The following is a 27,505-nucleotide window of genomic DNA, read 5'->3' on the forward strand; positions in this document are numbered from 1 at the left end:
TGCACAGCATCCCTTGTCCTCCCGGCATCCTGGAACCTCCCCTGACCACTCAGCCCCCCTCACAGGTGAGGATCCTGCTGGATGGCACATTATCGCTGGTGACTAAGTGAGCACCCTTTGAAATGGATGGAATGATTTGAAGACATCCATTTATTTTCTTTACAAATTCATGTAGAGGTTTCTGCAGAAAAAATGAATGGTGCCAAACTAACTGTGCAGCTTATGACCTACCATGATTGCGGAAAAATTACAGTTGTACTGAGGAAGAAAAAAATTTTAATAAATACATTTTGGAAAGTATGCCTCAAGGAGCATAACTTTGGCTTATTATTCTACTCTCTCCAGATGTAATTTTGGAAGTAGTTCACTTTGCTATAGAAACTAGAGTCCAATAAATAGGAGTTTTGCTAGTTAAAAGGTCAGATTCAGAACGTTTTTTTTTTCCTAAAGTGGTTACAATACTAGTTGAAAAGAACCAGAATGCTGTTTTGTTTTTCATACAAGGAAAATGTTGGCTTGAATCTAAATACAAAATCCTGCAGTAATACGAAGATCTGTGTGGCTATGTAGAGTAGTATTATGTGTTTTATAATTAATTATCTCTTATTTATGTGCTCACATGTTGTTCAGATATAGCTGAACTGATTCCTGAGAGGTTTTAAAACCTGATTCTTCAGTTCACTCTGTGTTTAGTAAAGCAAGAAGGATGCACCCATCAGGTTCACTGAATTGCAGAACTAAGTTTCTAAATAGTTTCCAGTAAATCTGTCTTTTTTTTTCTTTGCAAAAACTTCTTACGCCGTTTTCTAAGCGTAAGAAAGTGCTGTTAYAGAGCAGCTTTAAACCCCTTTATCTGAATTGCGTGCTATTGTAGAGACATCAAAATGTTTCAGAAAACAAAATTTACCTTTTTTTTCCTTTTGGATTTGTACAACTTTGAGTAGTTTATTTATTTTCCTTAAAAATATAAAGTCCTTCTCTAAAAAAACCAAACCAAACCCATATCCGGTGTTAGAGAAACTTGTATTTTTAAAGTTGTTGTTTAAACCACTGTTGTGGCAGTCAGCACTCTTAATTCATTTATTTTTGTTATTGCCAGTTTTTCATGTTGTTACTTAAGGTAAGCCCAGTTTGTCTGGGAAGGTGATATGGTGGTATCTTTCATTAGATCAGCTAATAAAATGAGAAAATGGGTAAACCTTTTGCATTAGGGTACTTAAATTGATTTTTTTCCCACATTTTTAGGATAGCAAAATTTCACTATTTCCAGTGTTTGAGTAACAGTGTTGTTTTAATCTGATAGTTTTAATAGCTCTGGACAATTGTCTCTTTCCAATTATGTAAGCTGGTCTAATAAAAATGCTTACCTGTCTTTGCAAAATGTGCTTTTATATTCTTAGACCATAAAAACGATATAAAAAAAGAAAACAAACAAACGAACAAACAAAAAAAGTAACTTTTTGTCAGTGCTATTAATAACACTTCTGCATGTTTTTCAGTCATGGGAATAAAGAAGGATTTTCTTGCCGGGGAATTCAATTAGCTGTTGATTGGTTTCTGGAAAAAGGACATAAAGATATAACTGTGTTTGTCCCTGCATGGAGAAAAGAGCAGTCTCGACCTGATGCACCAATTACAGGTAGCAGATCAAGATTATTTATTTATTTATTTATTGCATCTTGGCAAAAAACTGTATTGCATCAAGATACAAGCATGCTGGGCCGTGGCCATGCATGCCTGGCACTACATACTGGGCTGTGGCTGTGAGGTTGCGCAGCACTCAACTGTTTGAAAACACAGGACAACTTCACTAGTAAGGAGCGCACATTAGGTAGCTGCATCTGAAAGTAACACTGCTTTTTTGTAATGTTAGTGGATCAGTTCAACACTCTGGAGAGACATTATTTTTAATTTTCCCATTAGCGAAGAGATTTAAGAATGTAAGAACTGATTCTTTCTTACTAGGCTAGTATAAAATAAGTAATATCAGGCCAGGGATTAATGTAGTAGGGTTATCTTCAGCACTGAAGAGACAGCATAGGTTTTGACACATAGAAAATACTTATGTTTTCCTCTGGGCTATCAAGAAGGCTTTTGTAATATGGTAACAACTGAGTTCTTGACATGTTCAGAAAGAGTACAAAAAAGTATGTACCTGTGTATAGAGGAGTAGGAGTGGTTATGAAGGCTAAATATTGAATATTTGCCAGTTGCTTTGAAACCTCAGAAATACTTAATGACACTTTACATTTAGGTACTTTTGYGATAATAAGGACTTTCTGTGAGCAAAATTACACAACACTTTGTCAGAAAAGAGGAAGTTTCATATTCCAAGGGCTGCATTTCTTTTAAAACTTTTGAGGAGCTAATCAACTAAACTTATTTTACAGATCAAGAAATCTTACGTAAATTGGAGAAAGAAAAAATTCTTGTTTTTACCCCATCTCGAAGAGTTCAGGGAAGAAGAGTTGTTTGCTATGATGATCGATTCATAGTAAAACTTGCTTTTGACTCAGATGGCATCATTGTATCGAATGACAACTATCGGGATCTTCAAAATGAAAAACCAGAATGGAAGAAGTTCATAGAGGAACGGCTGCTCATGTATTCTTTTGTGAATGACAAGTATGTCCCCCCCCCCCAAAAAAAAAGTAAGGGAATTTGCTGATTCAGAATCTTCAGTTAAAACTGAAATTTACATTTCTTTCCTCTTAGATTTATGCCTCCTGATGATCCTCTAGGTCGCCATGGTCCGAGCCTTGAAAATTTCTTAAGGAAAAGGCCAGTTATTCCTGAACATAAAAAACAACCATGTCCTTATGGTAAGCGCGTGAGTCTGATTTGGTGTATTGAAAGGGGGGTCAAGTAAACAATTAACATCTTAGCATTACTTAAAAAGCAAAATATGCCATTTTTCTTGTAATCCAAACACTATTTCCATTTTTATACCTAGCATAGCTATATTGATAAAAACAATATAGGAGAAAATTGAAGATAACTAGATATTTTAAAATATTACCAAACGTCGTGTGGATATCAGAGTTGAGTGCTATTCTGGTTTGTTCAGGGGGAGAGATTCATAACTATACAATTTTTGTTGAGGATGTTTGGTTTTATACTACCTTGAGGATGTTGTTGGGACTTTAAATCATGAGCAGTAGGGAAAAAAGTGACGTATTTTGCCCTTGTTGCAGTGATATACCTGCATACAGGTAGCAGTTAGTGATTGCCTGTATGTGTAATTTCTCCTTACAGTGACAGATACAAACATTACTGTTGAGAAACAGTGAAAGATACAAAGATGCCAACTGTTGATGTTGATTAGATTTTGTTTTATTTAACCTGAAGACACTTTCCTTACAGGTAAAAAGTGCACCTATGGGCACAAATGTAAATACTACCACCCAGAACGGGCAAACCAACCTCAAAGGTCAGTAGCGGATGAGCTTCGAATAAGTGCCAAATTATCTGCTGTGAAAACTATGAGTGAGGGAGCCTTGGCCAAATGTGGCACAGGGCCATCCAGCTCCAAAGGAGAGATCAATTCTGAAGTGAAACGCGTTACCCCAAAACGTCAGTCAGATCCAAGCATTAGATCGGTAGCTGTGGAGCCTGATGAAAAGTTAACAGTAGCACGGAAGTCGGAGGCCAGCTCCGTCCCATCTCTGGTTTCTGCATTAAGCGTACCAACACTCCCTCCACCAAAAAGCCATGCAGCTGGTGCATTAAATACTCGTTCTGCAAGCAGCCCAGTGCCAGGTTCCTCACAGTTCACACATCAGAAATCCTCACTGGAACACATGTCCAGTGTGCAATATCCTCCTATACTAGTCACCAATAGCCATGGTACCTCAATTAGCTATACTGACCAGTACCCCAAATATGAATCGTTAGGGGACCATGGCTATTATTCCTTACTCAGTGATTTTTCCAATTTGAGCATAAGTAGTATGCGTAACACAGATTATTACGGGGCTGATACAGACCAGGGGATGTATTCTAGAAACTCAAGTCCCTGTCCTGAAAATCGCTTAAGCCATACAAGTAATGATTCTTATTCCTCTTACAATGACTTGTATCTGGGTGTAGCAGATGCCAGTCCAGAAGACAATGTGAAGATCCACAGACTTTCATCACAAAATCGTCTTCAGCCTTTTTCCCATGGTTACCATGAAGCCTTAAACAGAGTTCAGAGTTACGGAGCTGAAGAGCCTAAGCAATCCCTCCGCAAACAGTCAGTTTCCCACTTAGGCCTACATGCCCAGCATCCAGTTGTTGGAGCGCGGTCCAGTTGTCCAGGAGACTACCCTGTGCCTCAAAATGTTCATCCAACTGCACAACCAAGCCGTGCCTTGGTCATGACAAGAATGGACAGTATTTCTGACTCACGGCTCTATGAAAGTAATCCAACAAGGCAGAGAAGACCACCTCTCTGTCGAGAACAACATGCTAGTTGGGATCCGTTACCATGTGCATCAGACTCTTATGCTTATCACTCATATCCATTAAGTAACAACCTCATGCAGCCATGTTATGAGCCTGTAATGGTGAGAAGCATGCCTGAGAAGATGGAGCAACTCTGGCGGAATCCCTGGATTGGGGTATGTGGTGAGCCACGGGAACCACATATCATCCCAGAACATCAGTATCAAACATACAAAAATCTCTGCAATATTTTCCCTCCGAGCATTGTCCTTTCTGTGATGGAAAAGAATCCCCACATGACAGATGCACAACAGCTGGCAGCTATGATTGTTGCCAAATTAAGAACAGGGCGTTAAATCATTGCAGCCTCTTTTAAACTGATGAGACTATACAGCAAACAGCAACTGGAGGAAAGCTTACATGATGGAAGTGGGCAAGTTTATTGTAAATATATATTTTTTAACAATCTAGTATACAATTCTGTACACAGTAGCAGTCATAAATAAATAAATGTGCCTAGGCACTGTATAAGAGCTGATTGCATTGTAAATTTTAAGATTTTAAATATAGGGATTTTTAATAGTATTTTACAGGAAATGCATACCTTCCTGCATGGATATATCATTAAAGAACTAGAATGTCACGTTCAGTGTCTCAAAGCTGTTAATACAAAATTATGTTACCAATTATATTGCATGTACTAGTGTATACTTTCAATTTGATTATAAATACCTAATTGGCCTTTCAAAGTATGCTCTATGCACTCCCAGATCACCTTTAGGGTATCAGCTTTGTCACTTGACAGTGCCTATTGGCATGTCAGATATTTAAGAAAGAATACTCTTGGCAAAAATTAAAATATACAATTTGTAAAAGCAAAACTGATTTATTCTTTTTCAGCTTTTACATGTCAGTATTGTTGGTATTTCTTAAATTTTAAAATTGTTCACCAGGAGTCTGAGTATCTCCTGGGACATCCAATACTTTGGCTCAATACAGCAGAAGCCAAATTTGTTACCAAATCAGGACCAAAATATTAAGGTGAGTGGAGGAGCGAGGTCCATTCAATAAAATAAAAGGAATTTAACTGTAGTGTCTCTCTTCAGAATTGGCTGTCACCTGTACTGTAAACAACTACCATTCTGGAGGAATAGAAATGCTACAGGTTAAAAACTGCTAATTTTCATGTAAATTGGATTACTCAGCCTCAAGCAGAGGGAAACAGATGTTAACATGGATGTTCAGCAGTAACTGCAGACCTTCTTCTGGGAGCAGCAATGGCATTTGAGTGAAACTAATATTAAAGATTGCTGTACAGCTCAATTTGAGATGGGGGGTGGAGGGGGAAGGGCTGATTCTTGAGAAGATGCTGCAGTTTGAGCTTGTGGCAACGCTTTCCTGGTTTGTAGACTTGAGATCCACGCAAAGGTGTGCATTTGCCTTGTGGAAGCCTTCAGAGCTCTTGTTTCAACAGGTGAGAAGAAAATTGTGTGTGGCATTGTTTGCGCAACTGGTTATCTTGCTCAGGGTGGGAACCTTTGTAGCTAAATGTCTCCAAAAGAGGCGTTTATTGTTTTTTCCTTTTTTCCTTTTATTTATTTATTTTTTTTAAGCTGCACTGACTGGACGTCCTTTTTTGAATCCGCTGTATATTTCAACATTTTAAACCATTACTAACTCGATATGTCTCGAGCTAGGACTTGTTGACTTCTACTGTAGTTTTTTTCATGAAAGTTGAGAAGGCCTGGTTTATGGCCTTTTGTTTCTTCATGAGAAGGTGTGACACTGCCTAAATGTTTCTTACTGTGAAACACACAGAACGTGAGGCTGCAGTCAGGGTTGTTTCTGGTATTTTGATAATGGCTTGCATGCTGCTTTCTGGTTATGTTTGGCTGAGGAACAAAATTACATCATCTCTTCCACTTGTGTTACTGTAACAATGGTCGGCTTAATTCAAAATATCTTGTGGACTATTTATCATGTGCAAAAATGTGCTCATGTCAGATAATAAAAGTAATTACAGGTGCACCTATAGTTAATGCACTGGTATTTGATAACTGCATCATTTCACACATGATAAATAGTCTAGTATTAGTGCAGAAACCTCTCCAAGTTCTTATATTGGCATGGTCATTATGTATTTAAATTGAGTTAGCTTCTGTCTTCATACTTGGTGTTTAAAAATAACTGAGCTTTTTAATTAGTTGAGCTGTTATTGGTGAAAAAAATAAATCTTCAGACACATCTATAATTTCAGAAAAACAGATTTAACTCTTGACCAGTCTTCAAAACATTTCTTACTAATCAACATTTTATAATTTTAATTTCCAAGTAGTTTTATTCTCTTCTCTTGCATGGTGTAAGCAGCTGAGAGCAATGCCTCAAATAACCAGAAATGACCTTTTGTTTGTTGATACAAATTGTATCTCTTTTTCTTGATTGTATAAAAACTGTGTATAAAAAAAAAAAAACATCTCTAGATTTACGTCAGTATTACATTTTCACCAAAATGTTTGTGACACTGTGTGTCACGAGGAAGTAGCCCATGGGTAATTATGGATCTTTTTATTTAAAATGGGCACTTATAGTTTATAGACAAACAAGAACAACTTTTCAAAACCAGTTTATAATGTGCACAGATACTGTGTGTGTACACCTCAAAGCATCACATAAAGTTATCTTTAGTCTATTTATTAAGCAGATACATTCTTGCACTAGAACTTTATGTAAAAATGTTGGTGTTAACAACTCATCTGCATGTGTTTAAAATATAACAATATAATTGCTGTAGACTCTGCCTTAGTCGTAACAGATTAATTTATAATTTATTTAGGTTTAAAATGAAGTTTATTGGGCACTCACACTTTCCATTTTTGCATGGAATTAAATATTTATATGTAGAAAAATGTTTGTTCCCTTTTTCTCCAGTTACAAAGATGAGCTATTTTAAGAGGGGTTTGGTAGGTGTTTTTGATGCACTTTAATTTTGAAGCCTGAGCAGAAGTTTACTGTATGAAGTTTTGGCTGGTTTATGGAGATAATTTTTGTATGACTTGTCATTTTAGTTTTCACTACATTTTGTCTTGCTGATAGAATAAGTCTCTTCCAAAAGATGGAAATGTTATACCAATACAAATCCAGCATACCATTTATCTAGGGCACTTTGAAGGCAAATTGTCTTTTCCTAAAAATGTAGGAGCTGCCAGCCTCCACAGAATTGCAGAATGGGCAATGGGGGCAATGTAGTCGTCTGGAAAGAGTTTGCAAATTGTGTGCTTGTCTCGTTCTCCTTCAAAGTAAAATGAAACTTGTATGTTACATAGTCACTCCTGATCTGCTAGTTTAAATGGTAATTCTGCCATCCGCATCTGTTTTAAGATATGTTTACCAGTCAATTCAAAACACTAACAAACACAGTCATTAATCTTCAGCACATAAGCTTAGATTTCTTCTTACATAGAAGAGCTGATCTTCAGAAACACATGATTATAACTGTCTATATTGTAAATATAAGACTGTATAAATGCTCTTTTTGAGAGCATGATATTTAAATATGTTTTAAAACTGTAAGAGGACAGTTCTAGAAGCTATATTTTAATAAAATCTATTAAAGTTAACAAAATCATAATGAAAATGCAAAAAAAAAAAGGGGGGGGGGTGTTAAAATCCTGGCCTACTGCAATCAACAGAACTTGAGCAGTAAACTTTAGTGGGGCCAGAGCGCTTTCTCTGGAAGTTCTGGTTTACTGATCTTTTAGTTGTATTACTTTCACATACTTTATCACTTAAAACTGCATAATCTTATTTGTTATGGTTCGAAATCAAGTGTTTTCTGGGATGTCAGCCTAAATTACTTCTTTTTTTTGTAAGTATTACATGTTAGTAATATATTAGATTGTATATATAGATTTTTTTTTGACTACTGTTAGTCCTGTTATTGTCTTAATTGAGCTACAGTAGTTTGCTTTATTCATTTGTAGATTTAAACATTATTGTTTAATTGTTGTAAAATTTTTATAAATCTCTTTGGGTTTTTTGGTTGACCCAAATCTAATGTAAGTCTCAATGACAAAATGAGTGAAAATGGATGTTAAACCAGTATTTGGTGTTTGTAAATCACTGTAGTAAGTGTGCAATGCTCTAATTGATGCTGCATGTAATTCATTCATTCATTAGCATGGATGTCTGTTTAGCTTTTTGTAAAAGTGTTTTAAACTCTTAAAATTAGAAAGTGTGCATGCAGTTGCTTAGAACACAAAAATGCTATTCCAAAAARAAAACCCAACAAAAATCCCCCCAAAACAAAACAAAAAAAACGCCAAAAATCCACCACCCAAAACACACACCAGAATGTCTGTTGAGTTGGGTCCATGCCCACAGTTTTAATGCCAGTGTGCCTCAGACTGCATTTTGGCATTCTTAATGATAAACCTAAAGGAGTTCAGAACTCAAAGAATCTGTCCAAATAATTCAATTACAAAAATACTTGGCTGGTGGCATGCATGTGTACCTGTGGGATATACCACATCACACACAGGAAAATTAATGCTCATATTTTATTACAGTCTTATGTTTAAAAATTCCACTTGAAAGACAAAGGACCTGTATCATTTCAGTGAGATTTTGTTCCACAAAGTTGAAATACTATCTTATCTTGACCGGCAAAAAGCTTATCTGAAGCGTTAGTACTGTGTACTTACGTTATTTCAACCATTAGCTCTATGACTATCACTACCGTGTTGAGTGTTCAGCTTGAATATTCTTCTTATACACCACAGTGTGTGGGACAGAGCCCTATTAACTGTAAGAGTGTCTCCCACAATATTCAACTGGAAAAATGTAATTGAACTGTCACTTAAATTATTCTCACCCCAGTTTCTGGTTAAGCTTTGAAGAACCATTATATAATATCTATGATTTTGGTCTGTGATGTTTAAAGCTTGTAAATGTATTAGAAGAATTGAGAGGACTCCAGAAGAAAACACAGGCTATTAACTGCTTCCTCCTCCCCCCCCCCACTGTTCTTTGTTAACAGGTTTGCACGATTATTTCATATATTTGGAACGTGTTATACTTTATATATAAACTTGCTAACTTAATAAAACTGAGAGCCATTGGATTATGTTTCTGGCTTTTTATTTTGTAAGCCTCTGCAAGAGACAATTAAAAAAAAAAAAGGCTGTTGTGTTCAAAACAACTGTTACAGTCTATCCAAATAATTTCTCAATATTTTTAGCTAATTTATTGAAAAATACTGAGATCCTGAAATCATACATAATGCTTGACTTTTTCATTTGTACTTAGATCTGTGAAGGAACAGGACAAAACTAAGAGGCTCTGTTTTACTTTAAAAAACAGAGGAAAAAATATTGCTATACTATTTAGGTGCTACTCTGTTGTTAGAATATTCTTTGCCAGTTTCTCTCATAGGGGATTTTTCTTGGGCTATTTAAAATTTTAATTATTTCCCTTACTATGAGAGAGGGGATACAATTTCATTTATTACCACTACTTTGACTCAAACTGCTTTGAGTTATTTGGAGAAAAAAAAAAGTAGAGCTAATGAAAGTTAAATGACAGTTTTTATCTAGACCTCCTTGAACATCTCACCACACCCATGTTTGCTTTCAGGGTAGCCAGAACCAGATGCTCTGAAAGAGCACAGAACCCCTCAGAAACAATAAAATGTATGTATTACACAGTTGTATTTTCAAAATCTCAGATACTTTCTAGTTAATTTATGTCCTTGAATATAAGCCTGAAAGCAAGTACCAATTAAATTTTGCAGGATCATCTTCCTGTTTCTTCTCCAAAACTGTAACCTTTATTAAGTAGTGTTGAAGTACTTTTCATTCGGTGAGTAGCTGTCTTTGGGATTCAGAGAACAAAATAAAGATTTGCATAGACCAGAACAAAGTATCTTAAAGTTCCACCATCCACTTATATTGAAAAGAAATTTCAAAAGGTGGCAAAAGATAGAGGGGTCACAGCCAGTCCAGTGGTTCCTACTTGCATGGTTTATCCTAGCAGTCTTCCAGACTTGCAGCTTCCATCTCATATCCATTCTATAGGAGTTTTTTTTTTTTTCTTTTTTTCTTTTTCCAGATTTTAACAGGAACCTGAGTAAATTAGTTTACAGGGAGAAAAGAGTCTTCAGAAGTCCTGCTCAATGCAATGGAAAAATCAAGTATTTTAGGACTACATCAAAACTGCATTTCATCCAGACTATGCATCCAGTAAAGAAAGAAATTAGGATGTTGAGAACAAATTTCAAGTAAATATTTAATTAAAGGAAAAAGAAGCTAGAAATAGTGCGGTATTTGCCAGTGTCACACGTTCCTTTACAAACTTAGGTTTGCATTGACAAACTTCAGAAATAACAAATACAGGGTTTGTTTACTTACTCACTTTTTTTAATGTCATCTGAATCGGCTAGCTTTGTGTTTTAAGATCATATCTTTATTATTTATACTAATGCCATCATTTTCCAGATATTTGGGAAAATAGCTACAAAATTGTTCCACCTGTGATTAAATGAGGTTAGACACTAAGGTTCATAATTCTGAACAGAGAATTACGTGAATAGTTCACCTAAGTTTTACAGTACTGTTGTTTTAGTAAAAGCCACCTCTTCAGTTTTTTGAATTCCAGTAGCTTTCTAAAACTTAAAACATTCATGTTTCTTTTCCGCAGCCACTCCTGCCTTCCTTTGTCCCTTGGTTTCATGCCTGCTTTTTTTTTTCCCACTCCAGTAACATTTTGTTTAAAATTCATGACAAGACTTCCTCAGTCATGATTTTTTTTTTAAAAAAAAAGCATCTGGCATCATGTGCTTTCCTACAAATTCTTCACAGCAGTGGATTTATCTATTTTATTTGAATTGCTATTAAATTAGCTCTGCAGTTTGATTGAAGACCAGGATCTGTGTTCCATGATTCCCTTGATGATGTGATGGCAGATGCAAAGGGCAATGACTACAGCTCACAAAGAAATTGTATTAACAGTTGAGCACTAAGAACAAACGTCCTCACAGAAAATTTGCTAACTAGGCTTGAGGAACTACTCAGTAAAAGGAGAAAGTTGTAAAAATACTAATTAAAAACCAGGATGGGCTTACATAAAAAGATGTATTCCAACAGGAAGTGAAGTTTACTTCCCTCTGCATTGTGTAGAAACAAGCAGTGTTCTACAGAAAGAATGTGCAATGCGCTTTCCATTTTAAACAATTTTTGGCTGTCCACTGAACAGTCATTAACCACAGTAGGACAAGATGACAAAAATTACAAAATAAATACAAAAATGACATTATGGATATTTAGCCAAGCCTTTACTTGAGAGCTAGCCTAAGCCTTCCATGAGGTTTTTGTTTCAAACTTACAATTTAATCCCACCCAATGTACTGCTAACATTGCTGTTTTTCTAGCTCTCTTTCTAAAAATATTAGCACATAATGGCAGCAGTAGCTCTAAAGAATGAAAAAGATCTCATTTCACAATGCTGCATTGACATTTTCAAAGGTTGTTCCTGCCTTGTTTTCAAATACTGCAGATTACCACTAGCCTGACTCAGAGACAGATTCTAACAGATACACTCCAATAAATTCTTACTGAGAAGTCTTGAAATAAATATATACTTAAGTTCCCCATTTTTTACCAGTTCCAAATATCTTTAATACAGCTAAAGAAAACTGCATTTAGTAGCTGCTAGCTGTAAGTCCTTTTTCTCATCAACTTTTCAACTAGGTACTCAGCCCATTTCCGCAATAGTCACACTAGCACCTGGCAAAGGCCATAATATTATTTATTGACCTCAGAAAAAGCATGTATAAGAACAGCAGCAAGCAGAAAATTTTAGTTAAAAAAAGACAGAAGTGGCTTCAAGAGTATCACTTGAAAATATTTCCCCCCCCCCAAAAAAAAACCCCAAAGATGTTTATGCACTAAACTGCATCAGAAATTGATTACTCAGCTGTGCTATAGGTAGGCTTGATCCCTGAAGCTTCATGTTAAAGCCTAGCTAGATGAAAATTATGGCACAATCCTACCCTGGCAAAATAATCCAAACTCATACATGACTACCTTAGCCTCCCTCTAGTCAGTCCAATGAGGACCAGAGTATAGTTTTCAGCATACACGAGTGAGAAAGGAAAAACAGGTTTACCTTCAGTCAAGGGTGTTTATTAACTGTGGAAAAAAAATACTAAAGGATTCTGAAGTATACTAACCGTATTTCAAAAACATCAGCTAGAATTAAAAGTTCATGAGAGTGGTTAGGCAGACAGTGATGATTACTCATGTAACTTAAATTTTACTTTATGAAGAAGTTGAATTTTACATGCTCAAAATTAGTAAATCTTCATTAAAAAAAAAAAAAAAAAGTCCTGGAGTGGCTATTTCCCTATCATTATGACTAATTCTTCCATGCCACTTATCTTGTGCAATACTGAAAGCTGGAGGGCAGTCTGCTGTCTTAAAAAAGTTGAAGGCCACTTTTTATTTTATGGAAGTCATTCTGGGTCCATAACAATCCTCCTGTCACAGGAATATTCAATTCTGCAGAGCTGTGAGAGGAARAAAAATAAGCCATATAAGCATCAAACTGATTTAGAAGCTTGCATCGCCGAAGTCATTTTGATAGTACTTTAAATTTCATTACAGAAGTTGTAACAGGCTTTTTTATTTCCAAAACAAAATACCACTTCTCTCTTTTAGCTTTGGACATTTAGCTGCCAGAATGTTCATCAATTCATTCAAGGGGGAGAACAGTGCTGAGGTACCAAACGTAAGCACATACCAAAGGAAAGATTAGTAGCTACGAATATTTGCTAGGGAGACATGACTTCAGAAGAAACCACTCAAGTTTTCATCTAAACTGTCTTTTGCACCTAGGAATACAAACTAATCAGGCAAAGTGCTAATACTGCAATGCTAACACTGACCTGAAATTTGACTATCATGAGTTATAAGCATTGCACAGTATGTACAGGCACACATCTGCTTGATTGCAGCAGCACTCCTGCGTAATCTGAGGAATCTTCCCCTCTCTTTGCACACATTATATCACCTCTGTAATGGGGAAAGTGACCTTGTCATTAAGGGAAAAAAMCTTTAAGCTTTGAATTGCCAGGACTGCCTCTGCAGCAGAATGCTCATGCCTGGATCATAGAGCATGTGGCATCTGGCACATAGAAACCAGCCATTCCAATGGCTCTTACGAAGAAGTCACAGAAACTAGACTGTTTTAGATAGTGTTTAAAGGAAGTTATTGTTTAGTGACATTCACAGCATGCTAACTCATTTCTAAATATAGAAAGTGGCTCACTCTCAAACAGGCGTAAAACTCCCTTCCACTGCCGAAGTTACTTACTTAGGGTAGAGTCCTGGAAGATTCCTCTCAAACAATACATTAACATGAGTAACATAGCACACAAGCGAATGGTAAGTTTTTATATAGTGTTCAAAGACATAAAACACTGCTGAACACTGCTCCAAAAACAGTTGGAGAACACGAGTAAATGATTCCTTATTCAAAGCTTTAATATGTGAAGGAACTTAAATCACTACAATGTTGTAAGCAGGTCATCAGCTAAGGGTATGTTTTATCACTTGTATTCAGTTTAAGAGAATGGGGAAGGTGGGAGACCTCAATTTAACAAATTAAAAGATCCACCTGAAACCTGGTATCTGACGTTTCCGAAGATAAAGGGAAAATCTGGTTGTCTTTCATTTTTTTTTCCCCCCTAATGTTCTCTATTCCTTATGCCAAAGGACAGCTCATGGAGTCCCAGCTACAATCGAGGCTCCTCCAGAACAAGAATGCATTTCTCTGCCCACTCACCCACACCTCTTCTGCCCACTCACTCACTACCTTCATGGTTCAGCACATATTGCTGTGCCACTTACCTGCTCACATATGCCATCCTTAGGACAATGAAATCCAGTCATTACCCATGACCATTAGATGATGAATCCCATTTCTGAAATGTCAATGCAACCTTTTGGTGAAACCCTTGAAGCAACTGCATGTCCACAAGTCCACCCTCAGAAAACTCTCCAAGCTGCCACTGCCAACCCCCAAATTTGCCCCTGTTTTAAGGAGAAACAGACACTGGGAGCAAACAAAAGATGCATATGCTTGTACACACACATGAGATACCTGTCTGAGGATGAGAGCAGCTATTCAAAGCTTCAAAGGCTGCCACAGCAACCCTAAGCATGAATTTTGACAACACAGCACATCACACACTAGAAGATATACTGAAGAACACAACCTTTGGGGACCAGGGAACGCAAGCTTTTCCAAAGCATCCAAGCATCACAGGAACTTCTATCCTGTGTTAAAATGAAAGCAAGACCCCTGAGCAAACAAAATCATTTCTACAAACAAGATTAAGGCATATGGGAAGCTTGACTTACAGCAACTTGAAGCTATACACTAAAAAGCTCAATGTTTGTTCCAGATGATATAGGAATAGCTGGCAGTATAGCAGAGGCTGCTGCTCAGAGCTCCTCAGAGACAGATACTTTCTCCTCCTAAGGTCCAAATACCTCCCAGTCACTCTCTTTTCAAATGAAACATTGCTAGGAGCCTTGCAGACAAAGCCAACACAGAAAGCTTACAGCCACCTCATTCAATGTAACAATCAGACGTTTTTCCGCTGGCTGATGAAAACTACACAGAATTCAGCTCGCTAACGTGGTCATCTTTCCTCCCCAGCCACGTGCACACCCCATCACTTGTGCCGTAACAGACCCGCAGTCACCCCCAGGACAGACACTCTGGAGACAGACACTGACATCATTCTCCACATCATGTACTGCAGGAAGGTTGTCAAGAGCAAGCTCATCACAGCAAATTAAGTGCTTTTCAAGAGGGATGAAACTAGACTGTTGTCAAACAGGGTGACAGCATTTTATTACTTGGGATTCAAGGGAGAAAGTGCTCTTTGAATAATCAGAGCTACTTTCTTTTACAACTACATGCTTGCCGCTATTTTTTTTTCCAGTTKTGTATCTGCACAGACAGCTAAATATACGATAATGGACTATAGCCTCAAAATTCACTGGTCTGGGTTAGATTCAGCTCTTTTGGAACTATTTTGCTTCTCTGAGATTCAGGCTATTTTGTCTTAGGTACAGCATGCTTGTCTTTGAGAGTATCTGATGGTAAGCCAAAGAAACTATGCAAAAGGTTCCACAAGGGACCAAGTTGTGTGACAAACGGTGGGCAGAGAAACATGAGCAGGAAAAGAACAAAACAAGAGCTTATCCAACAATCTCAAGGGATAAAACCTGTGGATAGCTAGGCTGTTAATTTAGTCTTTAAGCTCAGGTAAAGCACATTCTCCAATTTCTTGAACTTCCAGAAAACAACAACAACAGAAATAGAAAATGTGTAAAACAGGACTTGAGAAAGGCTCTTGACTGTCTCTAAAGATTGGTTCATCTTTAAAAGGGAAGGGAGCTTGTCAGCTGAAACCTATTTTTCCTAGTACATGCTTATGTAAGTATTTTTCCTAGAACATGCTTATGTACCTCAAACAAGGTGGGCAGAATTTAGCAGATGTTAGACAAACATCACAGATGAAACACATGCTTAAGATTACTAAGACATTCCTTTCCCATCTGCATACCTGGTGAATTAGGTCTGCAACAAGAGGTTGCAATTCTGTTACATGACTTGTCCAAGTCCTTTTTCCTGTGCTGCAGGAAGCCCTGTCCGCAGTTCATTACCTTGATTGCTTGTAGGCCAGTTAATCCAGAGGGAAAAGTAAAATGGCCATCTCTTTCCAAAAGGGATGTGTCTACCTATGTTGCAGATGCTTTTCCTAAGCATCTTTCAGGTATTTCCAATGGAAAGCATCAAACTTTCATTCTCTCATTCTATATTTCTGTACTATTCTCACCCCTATGCCGAACTTGGCAGAACAGGTCTCTGTAGGCAGAGAAGTTGTAAGGCAGAACTAAAGTAGTAAAGAGCAAACACCCCTTCTGGAAGAATCCAAACAAACCCCTTTTGAAGGGAAGCAGAAATCCATTTGCTGCAGGACAAAGAACAAGGTTTCCAAACAGAAGAATACATGGGAAGTAGACAAAAAACTCTGTTCTGCTCCCCTCTGCTTCTGGGCAAGTCAGGCAACTCCAGATGCCACATAGCCTTTGGCAAAATGAGAAGCTGCTACACAAGGGGAATAAGAATAATGAACAAATTATTCCTGTAACAGCACTGGTGAAGCCTAGATTGTTTCCAGACCTAGTCATGAGAACAAATCAGGTTCTGCTCCTTTTCATTTGTCTTAGCAGCAGTTCTCCCTTATGCTTCTTTCCAAGCTTTTTTCCTTGGCCTCCTGCCAGATTGCCCTCTCAATAGCAGAAACTCTCTGCCCCTTTCACCCGCACAAAGGGATAGAGAAACAGTTGTTATTTTTGACGTAGTACTTTCTTTTTTATTCCTTATGTGGGTACTTTCTAGTAAGCTATGAGCTACATGACATGTTACACTTGCCATTAGTTCAAACCACAGCCAACTGGAAGCAGATCAGAAAGCACTGTACGGAGAGAAAGATAAATCCACCTCCTTGGTTGAGTATAGAGGAAGGTCTTCTAATTGTTGCTCTCTGCGTCTCTGGCCACATGGAAAACAATCATCTGGGACAGATGACAAAGTAACATCTGCTGGCTTACTTAAGAGTCTGAAAAATGAAGTACTAAAACCTCCACACCTGGCTTGCAGCGTTTTAATCTGCAATCTATATAAAATTGATTCTCACCATGACTAAATCATATTTCAGAATACAGTCCAGGCTTCTTCCTTCAAAGGACTCTAGTGCTACTGATAAGGGAAGGAAATTAGCCGGTCCATCAGTTTGATTTACACAGTTGCTGGAGGTGATCTTCAAGTATGAGAGACAGTATTTGCTACTTTTGACCCACTTGCTGGAACGCTTTAGTGGCAGGTCTGGAAAGAGCTGTCACTGACCAGGGAAAGGGCAGCATAACACCTGTTAAATCAAGGGGATAAATCCAAGCGAACTCTACCATTTAATGACAACGAAAGACATTTAAAAACGTTTTTTTCTAGTCAGTCTTAGATTCACAGGTGGAATGAACTTCAATTCTAAAGCCAGTAAAGAAACGACCATCCTTTTAAAAAAGACACATCTGTTATTTTTGTAGGCTCTAAAGCTCCAAATACAAGTAAGTGAATAGAAGTTGCACAATAAAATCAAACCAACAAACTCACCTCTCCTGTGTTTGCTCTCAGAGCAGCCAGAATCATGTGCTTCAGAAGACAGCACAAAACTCATTAGAAATATAAAATATATGTATTACAAAGTTGCTATTTCCTAAACCCAGGTACTTTGTCCTTAATTTATGCCCTCAAATATACTACTCCTGAAAACAAGCACTAATTATATTCCACAGGATAGTCCTACAGTTCCTACAAACACCTCAAATTACTTTTCTCTTTGAACAAAAATGGTCAAATATAGAGGCTTCTTCTCAGATAGTTTTTAAGTTATTACTAAAACTATTTCAGCAGTACATTGCTACACTTCTTAAAGGAAGTGTCACCTTTGCATGCTCTCTCCTGCTCTTAAAAGACTCTGCTTGCCATAACTCAAATTCTTCACAGGCCTTTCTAAGTAGTTAACACTAACACTACTTCTGTACTGAGAGTGCGTTTCTAGAAAACAAATCTACTATGCTAGCCAGGTCTGTGGACAGTTCCAATGCTACTGTATTATTTTTATCTTTTGTTAAAAAAAAATCTTTTAATGAACAAATTCAGGTAGTGTTTCTTTCCTACTTTCTACAGTGTTTTCTGTGAAGTTGTCCACAATAAGTAGCCTTAGTGATCACTAACGATTAAAAAAAAATGAGAGCCAACTCATGCCTATGACTAGTTTAAACTGTGTCCATTCACAGAGCATTTATTCACACTTATTTGCATCACCCAATTGCCTGGGTAAAGAAAAGTAAAGAAAGAGTAAAGAAAACAAACAAAATACCACATGCACTAACATTTAAGATACTGCTTCTAACTTAACCACAGTAATAATGTGAAGAAGTGGCATTCAGCTGAAGACAATTTCAACAGTCTCCTTTCAAGGGGAAAAGGAATGATCACTAGCCTGTTGACATGAATATAACTTTCCTCTGAAATTCTACACTACGCTTAAAATTAGGACAGTAAACTCAGTTCTGGGCACTAAAACAAGACTGAAGATACCATGCTAGTACATAGAACAAGATAGCAGTGCAATTTACTGGAATACCAAATAATTGTTCACAAATTTACAACAATAGTCCTACTACAAAAATCAAGGCTAGAAAAAGCTCTTGATGGCACCAGGCCGCAGTGACAAATATTGCTGGTCACTGCGACCTAACTCAATGCTCTTCAATTAGAGCAGGAAGAAATTAAACAACAGTTTTCCCAGCACACTTTCTTGTACGTGCACAGATGCAATTCTGGAGGCAGTACACATGAACAACAGCTGAGAGCTGCCTTTCCAAAAACTTACCATTCAAGCAGGCACAGGCAAAGGCATTGCTCCTAACACATACCGTGCACTCAATCTTACAGTGTATTCAATTGTTCGTTCTTCTGATTCTCCTCTATGGAAAAACCCCAAACCAAAAAGATACCAGCCAGCTGAATAAACTACCATAAACAGTAAACAAAGTATGTCACACCAACCAAATTCAACTGTGAACACAGTTATAAAATACCCTGGACTAGTGAAGAGTAGATAAACTGGTCATCTCAATTCCCTTTGCAAGAGACAAGTCGGCTCTAGAGTTATTTTTCATTTTACCTTGAAGGTACCTCCAGCTTCCATCTACTCCCTTATCAACTCCCCCAAGCAGATTACAACTTGTTCCTTCTGTCATTTCCTAATAAATATGGGAATCTCCTTCACCCTTCATGGACAAGTGAAGCCTTCTCCAAAGAAAGAAATAGACACTTGACACTTATTACCTCCTCTCAAGGAAAGGCCAAACAGCTCTGTTCTGGTACCACATGACTTAGTTATTGCAGTGCATCACAGGAATACCCGATTACAAAGTCTGTACTTGCAAAGAGCTGCATATGCAAAATATTGCTGTGGGCTCAAATGAAAAGCAGATGTGGAGCATGTTTTGAGCCTAATCTCAACTTGTGTGCTAGTTTAGGGACAGGCAGAGTTGAATATTAAAAATAAAACCTTCTTACCATTACATGACAATTCAGGGCAGACAGACCTGAGGTGGGATACCCATCACCAGAAGTGATAGAATAGAATCAATCTTTTTATTCATCAACTCAAACAAAAATTTTCTAGTCTCAAAATCACCCATACTGCTATGCTATGTCTACACAGCATCAATGAGATTCTCTACCCCAGAGAAGGATGTCTCTTTTTTATTTCCAGCATTTGAAAGTATGCGAGAGTCTGCTGCCTGTTCTGCTAGTGCAACCACACTTCTCTTGAAATCAGCACAAGTTCTAGGTCTTTCAGACACTATTGCAGCTACTCCAGTGCTTCACTTAGTCCTCATCCTCTCTATCCACTCAGCTCTGGCAACAAGATGACAGAACAGTTTGTCATGAGAGCTGGCTTGTCATCTCTCCTTTTTTCTGCTCATGCCAAATTCAGTATGAGAAAACATGCCTGCAAACCATCAGAACACCTTCCTTTCACACAGGGAAGTTTGCTTCTTCTCCAATATCAAAAGGAGTTAACAACACTTGCAAATTAATCCACCTTCTGTATTTCCCAGTGAGTTTTGACTCCTTTTTTTCCTGTCCTATGCTTTAGGCTAGAAAAACTGTTTTGAATTGGTAGTGTCTTGTATACTCCTACAGTCAGGACACCACTGGTACCTTAATGCACTCCAGTATTTTTGTGCATCTCTAAAGCTGACACAAATAATTGATCACAAATATAGCACAGAAAACTATTTTCATGACAATATAAGAACAGCCTAGAGTGGGTAGAAATTTGTAAATGCAGCTTTTGCTATGATAAATTTCCAGGATATTGCTTTTCCAGGATACCTCTGCTATGCTTGCCTTAGCTGTTATCAGCCTCCACCTGAGAAGCAGCTGAACTTTTGGCTGAGCAAGATCCCTTATGCATCTGCTTTGCAGGTTTCTTTGAGTTTCTCTGCAATAAGAGTTCAGGAAGTATGCGTAATTTTATGCTACACAGAATAGACAACACATGTTGTGCAGGACTGCAATGCAGTAATTAGTAATTAGTGTAACACAATCACAAGGCACTGCAGCAGAAATCAGCTCTTCAGTTATTTCTTCAGAAACAGTTGCATCCTATGTCACTTTTCCTCCTCCTCTTTTATTTCTGCAGGACACAAGGAGAATAGAACACTGAGGTAAAAGGGTGAACAACATCTTCACTCTTAACTCCAAGATATTTATTGGTGGCTTGGGTTTTTTTTTTTTTTTCTTTTTCTTTTTAAAACAAGGTTTCTAAATACAACATCAGCTTGTGTAATTGGTTTCACTGATGGCTAGTTCCATAGCAACATCAGTAACAGCTTCCCTGCAAAGCACCACCACATAAATTCCAACCTTGTCCACAGGACAGGTACTGCAGAACAGATCTTGTTATCTCCCAGGCTATCTCTACTGCTTTGTATTATAAAATGGAATGGCAGCTTCCTCCTAACCCTAACACTATGAACAATCAACGTACCTACACGTACATTCCCTAATGTCATCTACTGCTTTTTTAATACAATTACAAACACCAAATTACTGATTATTACATAAACAATGAATAGAGCAGGAGGAGGAAAAAAGTAAAAAGAAGAGAGAGAGGCCCTTTCATTTGTAGATCCCAGGATGAGTGTTTTGACACACACGTGAACAAGAATCTATAATGCAGATTAAATTTGTCTCTTCCAGGAGCAGATGAGCTGTGTTCCTTCGCAAACAATTCTGTTTTGCTTAATGGCCAAGGTAGAGGCCATGGTGTAGTGAAGTACTACGGGATAGAGTCCACCCCTTCTCAAGATAACCCATAGTACTTTAAGGCTCCTGCCTCTGCAAAATTTTCCTTTATAATTACACAACAATAGCACAGAACAGAAATTCTTGGAAATTCAAATACTTCAGCTAAGTCTTGAGCCCAAGAACCTCTTGGAAATATTCAGCTGGTTGACAGGCAGCATTTCTTCTCTCCTGTAGCAACATGATTTGCTCTTCTTCTATGTATAGACAAGTTGATCTAGCATTTCTCCACTGCCATGTCTGTCTTGTATGACTCGCTATGCTTCCTTTCATCTCCCCAGACAAAAAGGATCCTTTATTTCTGATTTGTTGCAAGCAACAGAATCATATACAAATCTTAGAAAGTGAAGCCTAGGAAAACATTCTCCAAAGCATAGATAAGCAATAGTTCTCCATTTGTGGGGGAAAAAAAAAACACTGAAAAGTGCATTTCAGAGAACACTTAAAAATGAACCATTTCACTATCTGTAAGTATGAGAATCCATTTAACTATCTAATTAACAGTACAAATCTTTTTCTCAGTGTTTTTAAAACTAAAGCAACAGCTACACATTTTTTAACCTCCCTGTATTTTGTAGGATTTTATGACCAAGTACAAATCTGACTTCCCAAAGCTTTTCCCAGCCTGGAGAGGGAGGAAATACTCCTGACAAGTTGGTAGACAAGAAGGAGGTCTTATATATATATATATATATATGTACATATATATACACATTCAGAAATATACATTGCTTTTATATATAAGCAATGTGTATTTCTGAAAGTAAGGCACAGCAAGAATGGAATATAAATGTAACCAATGGGATCTTCCACAGACTGCCTCATGCTGTTAAGGTTATGGATTTAACTGCACATCAATTTCAGAATGTAAAAACACCTGTATTAAGGTGAGATCAAATGTCTAATCCAGTTGCCTGTCTCCAACTGTGTTCAAAAGCAGATGGCTAAACAGACACACCCAAAACAACAGAACAGTGTTTTCCAAAAAACTAAATCATATTTGTTCTGAAGTCATTAGAGGTGATATTTCATCAGCTTAAACCAGAGACAGACCAGGAGATTTAACAAGTCATCATTTAATCATAACACTCATTACTTGCTTGCCAGTGCTGTAAAACTGCAAACACATGAACTGACATGACTCACTTAACAACAACTGAGTGTCACAAAAGCAGGTACAAAATATTGAAGCCTGATAAGGAGAAAAGAAGAAAAGGAACTCAAGCTGCAGCAAGATCAGCTGCATCTGGTAACTGCTTGGTCCATGTTTCTGGCTTTCCGGTTATCAGGAACTTGATGAGACTCAGAACTGAGGACTCTTTCTTTTTGCAATATAACCAAGACTTTGGAAACACTATCTGTAAAACATCTCTAGGTCAGCTGCCAGCACCCACAGCTGACCCTTCCTTACAAAGGGTTAGGAAACAAGACTTGTAAGTAACAGCAGTAGGAAGGAAGACACATTTAGTGGGGATTAACTGAAGGCTGCCAAAAACAAAATAAAAGTAGTGAGAACCTGGGTATTACCTTGCTGATGAGAAAGCAAGTAAAACATTTGCCAGGTGTTTTTCCAGCTGCAGGGACAGCTAGCAGTGTCCTGATGGCACAAACTTTTGAGGAATTTGGGATATGGGAAGACAGTGCTATGGTGTTAAGTTTCAATTCCTCCTCATCCCCTGCGAGAGTACAGGAGTGTATTGCTACAGCTGGCACTTATATTCAGCAAAACAAACAGCTACTTGCTCTCTATAACCACGAGGGATGCTGCCAGTTGCAGCAATAAGATCACTGGATATGGGAGGGAAATGAAATGGAGGCAAAACAGCTGAGGCAGATAGACCGACAGAAAGAAAAAACAGATCTTGTTTCCAACCACACAGAAGTAGAGGATTGAAGCTAAAAGAAAGAGACACAGGTGATTACTAGACATACCAAACCACTGTTGTTACCATATGATGTATGGAATAAATACAGCCATGATAACAAAGTATTGGTGGGCCCCAGATAATAAGAAGCTGCCAAAATGGTACAGCATCATAGCAATCTGTTCTGCCTGCTCTTCTCTCTCCAAAACACATTTCTCAGGAATCCGGAAAACACAAGCTCTTCTCCTCTGCTTGGGTTTTTTTTGCACTATCTCTCCTGCTATTAAGTTTAGCCTATAAGCTAGCAGGAATTTAGCAAGGATGGATTTTGAACTCTGTAACATTACTTGGAATGGAACAGAGATGCATGCGAGGAGACTTATAATTTGAAAATTTCTTTTTTTTTTTTTTTTTTTTAATGCAGATGCTTCTACACTCAGAGTAAAAACTGTAACTAACCACACTTCAGTAATAGTACTCACTTCTTTTACTTCTTCTGACGTTTGCGAGGATTTTGCTGACCTTCTAAGCAATATAACAAAAACATACACTAGTAATTTTAGTGAATTTTTATTAACAAAGGAATTCTTTCAGTAATGCATGCTGTGGGTTTTCTCAAAGCAGACTTTCATACAGCGAAGTCCTAGCTCCTTTAACATCTAAATCAGTGGTCTGGTATAGTTTGTACTTAGAGGAATTCCTTTGTTTTCACAGCAGAACCTGAAATCGTTAGATGATTTTTAATTCCTATTACTCTAGAAACAGCATACAGTCACCACTCCAAGAAATATTCTGGGATTACATAATACCTGACACCTACAACACAGAAGTCAGAAAGGGTAGATGCTTCAGCTGGCATTGGGTAGCAGGTCATAAGCAGGCCAAACAGTGAATCACACTACTCCATATGCTTTTCTTTATWCTTTCCCTAAGTACATTTCCATCTATTGTGCATAACAAAATCCACTGAGCCAATGAGGAATGAATTAAGAACCCCCCAACCTGTCTCTTGTCAGAGACTGCTGGCTAGATGCTGAATGGTACTGATTACTGTAGCTAATTAGAATTCTGCTGCAGCTCTTTATTCTTAGCAGTGATTCACCTACCTAAACATTAAGTTGAGCAGCTTTACGTTTAAAGTCTCCAAAATCAAGAAGTCTATCATTTGTGACTATGGTGAGAGTGCTGGGACTTTACAGACTGAAAGCAGATCTCCAAATTCCAAGAATTGCTTCATTCCAACATGACAGAAGAGACAGAATGGAAATCTTGCTCTTCAGAATTGGAGACAAATCTGAAAACAATTGAGTATGTGCAAATATGAATATGTGCAAGGGCTGTTCCCACTGCAACACCCCAGTCTGCATTACTGTCACTGTTATTCACACTTTGTTTTGGAAACCATTAGACTGGGCCTATCTACTACAGGGAGAGAATCCCCAATTAAAAAGTTACTCTGTCAAGTGTTTGAGAAAGAAACTACATTTTATTCATATTCTGAAGTGTTCCTTGGTGGCAAATACAGGCAAGTCCATCCACTACAGTGCATGTGATAAAACTGATTTGACAGCTAACATCAATTGAGATCCTTTGATTTCAAAGAGTGAAATAATGACCTTACTAACAAGTCTTCAGAGGGATGGCTTAAATGGACAAATTTCATCTGGTAACCGAGAATATCCAACTAAAGCCTTCTAAAAATGCTACCATCATTTCCTTAACAACATGTATCTCTTTAGTGAGTTCAGATTTGCAACTTAAATCACTAGGTAAAGCTCTGAAAAAGTCACTGGGTGATATCAACACACTGTGACTGAGGATCTGAGCCCTAACTTAATAGAAATTGAGTTTTCAATTTCTATTGAAGCAAGCCTGCTGAGACTATGCTAGTAACCTTCCAAGTAGCTAAGCAGCAGTATCTCAAAAAGGGACAGAGCATAATCCAAGCAATAGCTTCTTTTAGAAAGAGCAGGAGTAAAAATGATACCATTACGAGTTGGATTTCTCAAAGGATACTAGAGAAACCACCTTTCTGATTGCCTCTGATGCCACTGCATTTATTTTTCAGATAGTGTAAAAGGCTCATTTGTAGAAAAGAACAGGAATAGCTTGTATAACAGCTACAATTACAAACAGCAGCTCTCAATTAGCCTTGATGACATGAAAAGATTAAGAAAACATGCAGACAGACGAATCCTGGGTATGTTCCTTCAGCTTGGAAGGATGACTGTTACAGCTTTGTAAAGTAGCTTACTATGATACTTCTGAGTTGTCCCAGCAATGCTAGGTAGCAATACGACTTATGATTGGGTCCATCAAGGGTGCAAGCACACTAATGCAACACAAGCAAACAGGAAGAGGGAAGACAGTGAGGAAAAAAAATGATCTCATTCATTTTGGATTAACCACAGGATGAATGACTGTGGCTACAATGACAATGACCTTACTCAGGAAGCGTTCTATAGTATCTGCCTCAACTGTATAGGAGAGAAACACATTTGCATTCACTGATGCCAAACTCTTAAGCACATTCACCACCCAAATTACATATAGCCCATTTCTTCCTCTGGTGTAATGAAAGTAATCTGTGGCTACCTTCCATCCTCATCTCCAGGCTTTCCCAATAATGCACTTTGAAGTCCTTCAGCAAATGACTGTGTTTTAGAATGAGTCCTTTCCCACAGGGGATTAACTAGTCTGGGATAACTAACACTGGGTGAGGCTAAATGACTTGTCCGAGGTCAGGCAGAGAGAATACGGGAGAGCTAATACTGTTAGAAGTGTCTCCTGGCTTCTAGGCCTTAATGCTTTAATGGGAAGAACCGTAGCCTTGCAATTAAAGGATTTCAGCACAGTGTTTTATCATGCAGATTCTGCACCAACTCTCAGTAGCATTGGTTTTAAAACTTCTGCACTTCCAAGGTTAGTAACTCTTAGTGATCAGCACATTTTATCCTACTAACAGCATCAGACAACAGTGAAAGTTATCAGTACAGTCCGAAGAGCAGACTATTATCCTATTGCACTAGCACTGTAAAGTAATATACTTTCCAAAGTATATTACCATACTTTTTCTATACTTACCTTACTTATACCTTCCAAGTACACAGATCACTTGACAAATGAATGAGAAAAGAACAGCTAGTAGATATTTTGGTCAAACTATTACAGAAGTGAACAAGAATCATGAAATTTTTACACTGTAGTACAAGGCAGAGAGATAAATGCATACTTCATGGTTCAAGAACAAAGTCCTGCCCACACCATTACTCACTTTGTAGTGGGAGACTTCCACTCATCTCTCACTGGCTGATCAAGCAGTGACATCATGGAATAATTATCCAACATGAGACTATCAGGATCATCTGTCTGACCTGGGAGTTTCCCAATAGGAAAGTCTTTCCATTGTACTTCATCTGGGTAAAAACAGCATTCAGCACATAAACAAGAAGTCTAAACCCCCCAGACAGATTTTCAAAAAACAAGAATCCCCACAAGTACCGTCTCATCCAACTTGGGTATCTGGCAAAGAACTGTATGATATAAATTTGAGCTGTATAGTTTTAAATAATGTAACTATCTCTTTTAAAGAGAGAAGCTGGAATATGTAAGACAATGGGAAAACATCTGGAGTCATGGATCATCATGCAGGCTATATAGTGCAGTCTGTCCAAAGCACTGTGAGGCAACGTCTATTAACAGAAACCTCAGAGTATTTTGAAGCAACCCTTAATATTTACCTCTCTCTTTTGAGCAGACTTTAATTTGAATATGAAGTATTGATTTACACATGTTAATTTAAAAAACAAAAAACCACACACTTTGAAAAGGGCTTCTAAAAAATAATTCTGCATATTCCTGTAATGGAAAGAGCCATTTGCACACATATGAAGATACAGAACACCACATTTGTACCCAATAGCTCATTCCTCCAGTGAGGCTGAGAAACAGCTTCTTTAGAGCTCACTGAGGTTTCCAGTTGCAGAGCAACAGTGTTGAGGAACTGAAGCCACAAAAGTAGAAGAGTAAAAGGCTGGGGAAGTCTCATTAATGAATAAAGCAATTCTAGACAGGTATGTTGGGATGACAGGGCAAGCTAAAATAACACAGCAGTCTCTTGCAAATTCTGCTAATTATTTTTACAAGCACTTATTTCTCTTTTCTTTCCACAGTTTCGTATTTTTTTAAATTTGGCT

At 37.7% G+C, this 27,505-nt stretch overlaps 2 protein-coding genes across 5 annotated transcripts in view; one reads left to right on the forward strand and one right to left on the reverse strand.

The window, feature by feature from the left end:
• The window catches only part of ZC3H12B (zinc finger CCCH-type containing 12B), a 30,241-nt gene extending 20,697 nt beyond the window's left edge, over nt 1-9,544 (forward strand). For all 4 annotated transcript variants that reach the window (XM_085314904.1, XM_085314902.1, XM_085314903.1 and 1 more), the window contains 4 exons: nt 1,500-1,639; nt 2,391-2,625; nt 2,716-2,822; nt 3,364-9,544. In XM_085314904.1, the coding sequence (XP_085171030.1) occupies nt 1,500-1,639; nt 2,391-2,625; nt 2,716-2,822; nt 3,364-4,781 (1,900 nt within the window). In that variant the 3' untranslated portion in view covers nt 4,782-9,544. The remainder of the gene's footprint in view (nt 1-1,499; nt 1,640-2,390; nt 2,626-2,715; nt 2,823-3,363) is intronic.
• Nucleotides 8,968-27,505, reverse strand: part of LAS1L (LAS1 like ribosome biogenesis factor) — a 47,518-nt gene continuing 28,980 nt past the window's right edge. The window contains exons 13-14 of the mRNA XM_085314899.1: nt 26,584-26,725; nt 8,968-12,985 (exon numbers count right to left, since the gene is read on the reverse strand). Of these exons, the coding sequence (XP_085171025.1) occupies nt 12,895-12,985; nt 26,584-26,725 (233 nt within the window). The 3' untranslated portion in view covers nt 8,968-12,894. The remainder of the gene's footprint in view (nt 12,986-26,583; nt 26,726-27,505) is intronic.

The sequence above is a fragment of the Rhea americana genome, unplaced genomic scaffold (genome assembly GCF_003343005.1).
Source record: "Rhea americana isolate MKP2758 unplaced genomic scaffold, rheAme1 scaffold_414, whole genome shotgun sequence".
Classification (NCBI taxonomy): domain Eukaryota; kingdom Metazoa; phylum Chordata; class Aves; order Rheiformes; family Rheidae; genus Rhea; species Rhea americana.